The following is a 5,239-nucleotide window of genomic DNA, read 5'->3' on the forward strand; positions in this document are numbered from 1 at the left end:
ATATCGCATATTGCTGCATATCGCATATCGCTGCATATATGAAATATGAAACACATAAAACATATTTGCGCTGGGGATCGAACCGGCGACCTTCCGTTCTTTTCTGCGCTGTCTTAAGCGCGTACGGCACGCTCCCGACCCGGAATTTCCAAAACGCTCCGGACAGTCAACCGGACTAGAGCGCGCTGTTCGCGCGAGTGGGCCGTAGCTCCGTAGCATAGCGTAGCATAGCGTAGCACGTAGCATAGCATAGCGTAGCATAGCGTAGCATAGCATAGCTATGATCGCATATGCTTGCATATCGCATATGCTTGCACATCGAATGCGGTATATGCTTGCATATGAAGCATTTGTGCATATGTGCATATGTGCATATGTGCATATGTGCATATATGTGCATATGTGCATATATGTGCATATGTGCATATGTGCATATGTGCATATGTGCATATGTGCATATGTGCATATGTGCATCTGTGCATCTGTGCATCTGTGCATCTGTGCATCTGTGCATCTGTGCATCTGTGCATCTGTGCATCTGTGCATCTGTGCATCCGTGCATCCGTGCATCCGTGCATCCGTGCATCTGTGCATCTGTGCATCTGTGCATCTGTGCATCTGTGCATCTGAAGCATATGTGCATATGTGCATATGTGCATATGAAGCATATGAAGCATATGAAGCTGCACATTTCATATTGACGTGCACGATTCATATGCTTGCATATGAAGCATTTGTGCATATGAAACACATGTGCGCATGTGCATATGAAGCATAGGTGCATATGTGCATATGTGCATATGAAGCGTGTATGAAGCGTGTACGGCATTACTGTTATGTAACAGAAGACTGCATCTGCTTGCAGATTGCATATGCTTGCAGATCGCATAGGCTTGCATATCGCATATGCTTGCACATCGAATGTGGCATATGCTTGCAGATTGCATATGCTTGCAGATCGCATATGCTTGCATATCGCATATGCTTGCACATCGAATGTGGCATATGCTTGCAGATCGCATCTGGCATATGCTTGCAGATCGCATATGCTTGCAGATCGCATATGCTTGCAGATCGCATATGCTTGCACATCGAATGTGGCATATGTGCATATGTGCATATGAAGCATATGTGCATATGTGCAGATGTGCCATATGTGCATATGTGCATACATCGAATGTGGCATATGCTTGCAGATCGCATGTGGCATATGCTTGCAGACAGCATATGCTTGCAGATCGCATATGCTTGCAGACAGCATATGCTTGCACATCGAATGTGGCATATGCTTGCAGCTCGCATCTGGTATATGCTTGCAGATCGCATATGCTTGCAGATCGCATATGCTTGCAGATCGAATGCTTGCAGATCACATATGATTGCATATGAAGCATATGTGCATATGTGCAGATGTGCCATATGTGCATATGTGCATATGTAGCAGCCGATACACAATACGGTGCTATAAATACGCGCAGAGCGCGACCGCCAGCAACTCGAGAGACCTTTTCAGCGGTCAGCTGCTACAGCATATGTGCATACATCGAATGTGGCATATGCTTGCAGATCGCATCTGGCATATGCTTGCAGATCGCATATGCTTGCAGATCGCATATGCTTGCAGATCGCATATGCTTGCAGATCGCATATGCTTGCAGATTGTATATGCTTGCATATCGTATATGCTTGCAGATCACGTATGATTGCACATCGCATGTGGCATATGCTTGCATATGAAGCATTTGTGCATATGAAACACATGTGCATATGTGCATATGAAGCATATGTGCATATGTGCATATCTGAGCCATGTGGGCTGAATTGCACACTGAATTGCACGCTAAATTGCGCGTTGCACGGCGCTGTCGCAAGCGCGTACGGCATATCATAGCGCGTACGGCATAGCGTAGCATAGCATAGCGCGTACGGCATATCACAGCATAGCATAGATCGCATATGCTTGCAGATCGCATAGGCTTGCATATCGCATATGCTTGCACATCGAATGTGGCATATGCTTGCAGATCGCATGTGGCATATGCTCGCAGATTGCATATGCTTGCAGATCGCATATGCTTGCATATCGCATATGCTTGCACATCGAATGTGGCATATGCTTGCAGCTCGCATCTGGTATATGCTTGCAGATCGCATATGCTTGGATATCGTATATGCTTGCAGATCGTATATGCTTGCAGATCACATATGATTGCACATCGCATGTGGCATATGCTTGCATATGAAGCATTTGTGCATATGAAACACATGTGCATATGTGCATATGAAGCATATGTGCATATGTGCATATGTGCATATGTGCATATGTGCATATGTGCATATGTGCATATGTGCATATGTGCATATGTGCATATGTGCATATGTGCGTACGTGCATACGTGCATACGTGCATACGTGCATATGAAGCATATGTGCATATGTGCATATGAAGCATATGAAGCATATGAAGCATATGAAGCATATGAAGCATATGAAGAAAAAAAAAGAAAAAAAAAGCGCGCAAAAAAAAAGACGCGCGCGCGCTGGGGATTGAACCAGCGACGTGGTGGACAGACAGACGGAGAGACGGACGGACGGACGGACGGCGAATCGGCCTAAGGCCTCCGCTTTCCTACTTCGTAGGAGCTACGGCGACGAGGCGCGGTCCCTGCGGTCCCGAGGGTGCCGTAGCTCTCGTCCGGGTCCGGACACGTTCGGGTGCATCCGGACGTTCGGGTGCATACGGATTGCAAATGCTTGCATATTGCAAATGCTTGCATATTGCATATGCTTGCAGATCGCATATGCATGCAGATCGCATATGCTTGCATATTGCATATGCTTGCATATTGCATATGCTTGCATATTGCATATGCTTGCATATTGCATATGCTTGCATATTGCATATGCTTGCAGATCGCATATGCTTGCAGATTGCATATATGGCGCAGGTCGCATATGCTTGCAGACTGCATCTCTTTGCAGATCGCATATGCTTGCAGATCGCATTTGCTTGCAGATTGCATATGCTTGCAAATCGCATATGCTTGCAAATGGCATATGCTTGTAGATTGCATATGCTTGCAGACCGCATATGCTTGCAGATGACATATGCTTGCAGGTCGTATATGGCATATGCTTGCAGATCGCATATGCTTGCAGATCACGTGTGCTTGCAGATCGCATATGATTGCAGATCGCATATGCTTGCAGATCACGTGTGCTTGCAGATCGCATATGATTGCAGATCGCATATGCTTGCAGACAGCATATGCTTGCAGATCGCATATGCTTGCAGACAGCATATGCTTGCAGATCGCATATGGCATATGCTTGCAGATCGCATACGGCATATGCTTGCAGATCGCATATGCTTGCAGACGGCATAGGCTTGCAGATCGCATATGGCATATGCTTGCAGATCGCATATGGCATATGCTTGCAGATCGCATATGGCATATGCTTGCAGATCGCATATGGCATATGCTTGCAGATAGCATATGGCATATGCTTGCAGATCGCATAATGGCATATGCTTGCAGATCGCATAATGGCATATGCTTGCAGATCGCATAATGGCATATGCTTGTAGATCGCATATGCTTGCAGTTCGCATATGGCATATGCTTGCAGATCGTATAATGGCATATGCGTGCAGATCGCATAATGGCATATGCTTGCAGATCGCATATACTTGCAGACAGCATATGCTTGCAGAACGCATATGCTTGCAGATCGCATATGCTTGCAGATCGCATATGCTTGCAGGTCGCATATGCTTGCAGATCGCACATGGCATATGCTTGCAGATCACATATGCTTGCAGATAGCATATGCTTGCAGAATTCGCATATGCTTGCAGACAGCATATGCTTGCAGATCGCATATGCTTGCAGATCGCATATGCTTGCAGATCGCATATGCTTGCAGATCGCATATGCTTGCAGACAGCATATGCTTGCAGATTGCATATGCTTGCAGATCGCATATGCCTGCAGATCGCATATGCTTGCAGATCGCATATGGCATATGCTTGCAGATCGCATATGCTTGCAGATCGCATATGCTTGCAGATCGCATATGCTTGCAGATCGCAAATGCTTGCATTTGCCATATGCTTGCAGATCGCATATGCTTGCAGATCGCATATGCCTGCAGATCGCATATGCGTGCAGATCGCATATGGCATATCCTTGCAGGTCGCATATGCTTGCAGATCGCATATGCTTATAGAGCACAGCACAGCACAGCATAGCATAGCATAGCATAGCGCAGCATAACATATGCTTGCAGATCGCATATCGCATATGCTTGCATATCGCATATGCTTGCAGATCGCATATGCTTGCAGATCGCAAATGCTTGCATTTGGCAGATGCTTGCAGATCGCATATGCTTGCAGATCGCATATGGCACATGCTTGCACACTGTGTATGCTTGCATAATGCAGATGCATGCGCATATGTATAACATATCGCATATCGTATATTGCATATCGCATATTGCATATTGCATATCGCATATTGCATATCGCATATCGCATATTGCATATCGCATATTGCATATTGCATATTGCATATCGCATATTGCATATTGCATATCGCATATTGCATATTGCATATCGCATATTGCATATCGCATATCGCATATCCCATATCGCTGCACCATATCGCTGCATATGGCATATCGCATATCACATACCGCACGCATATCGCATATCGCAAATTGCATATCGCTGCATATCGCATATTGCATATTGCATATCGCATATTGCATATCGCATATCGCATATCCCATATCGCTGCACCATATCGCTGCATATGGCATATCGCATATCACATACCGCACGCATATCGCATATCGCAAATTGCATATCGCTGCATATCGCATATCGCTGCATATCGCTGCATATTGCATATCGCATATACATATATGCATATATGCACATATATGAAACATAAAACATAATCGCGGTAGGGATCGAGCCGGCGACCTTCCGTTCTTTTCGGCGCGGTCTTAAGCGCGTACGGCACGCTCCCGACCCGGAATTTCCAAAACGCTCCGGACGGACAGACAACCGGACATCGAACTCGGCATAGGCCTCCGCTCATAACATACATATGAGCTACGGCGACGGCGACAGCAGACGGACAGCGGACGGACAGCGAGGACGACAGGAATTTCCAAAACGCTCCGGACGGACAGACAACCGGACATCGAACTCGGCATAGGCCTCCGCTCA

General features: G+C 46.1%; 2 protein-coding genes across 2 annotated transcripts; one reads left to right on the plus strand and one right to left on the minus strand.

The window, feature by feature from the left end:
- Positions 1-885: 885 nt before the first annotated feature.
- Positions 886-3,522, minus strand: VOLCADRAFT_33707 (uncharacterized protein; the record flags this gene model as incomplete). Its single annotated transcript, XM_002959258.1, has 3 exons — positions 886-1,066; positions 2,001-2,116; positions 3,298-3,522. Coding segments are annotated over 3 exons (522 nt in total), but the record flags the coding sequence as incomplete, so codon positions are not given.
- Positions 3,523-4,459: 937 nt separating this feature from the next.
- VOLCADRAFT_100737 (uncharacterized protein) lies at positions 4,460-4,951 on the plus strand (the record flags this gene model as incomplete). The annotated part of the gene is made up of 1 exon (XM_002959257.1): positions 4,460-4,951. The coding sequence occupies one exon, from the start codon at positions 4,460-4,462 to the stop codon at positions 4,949-4,951; it is 492 nt and encodes a 163-aa protein (XP_002959303.1).
- Positions 4,952-5,239: the final 288 nt, after the last annotated feature.

Source organism: Volvox carteri (assembly GCF_000143455.1).
Source record: "Volvox carteri f. nagariensis unplaced genomic scaffold VOLCAscaffold_147, whole genome shotgun sequence".
NCBI classification, from domain to species: Eukaryota; Viridiplantae; Chlorophyta; class Chlorophyceae; order Chlamydomonadales; family Volvocaceae; genus Volvox; species Volvox carteri.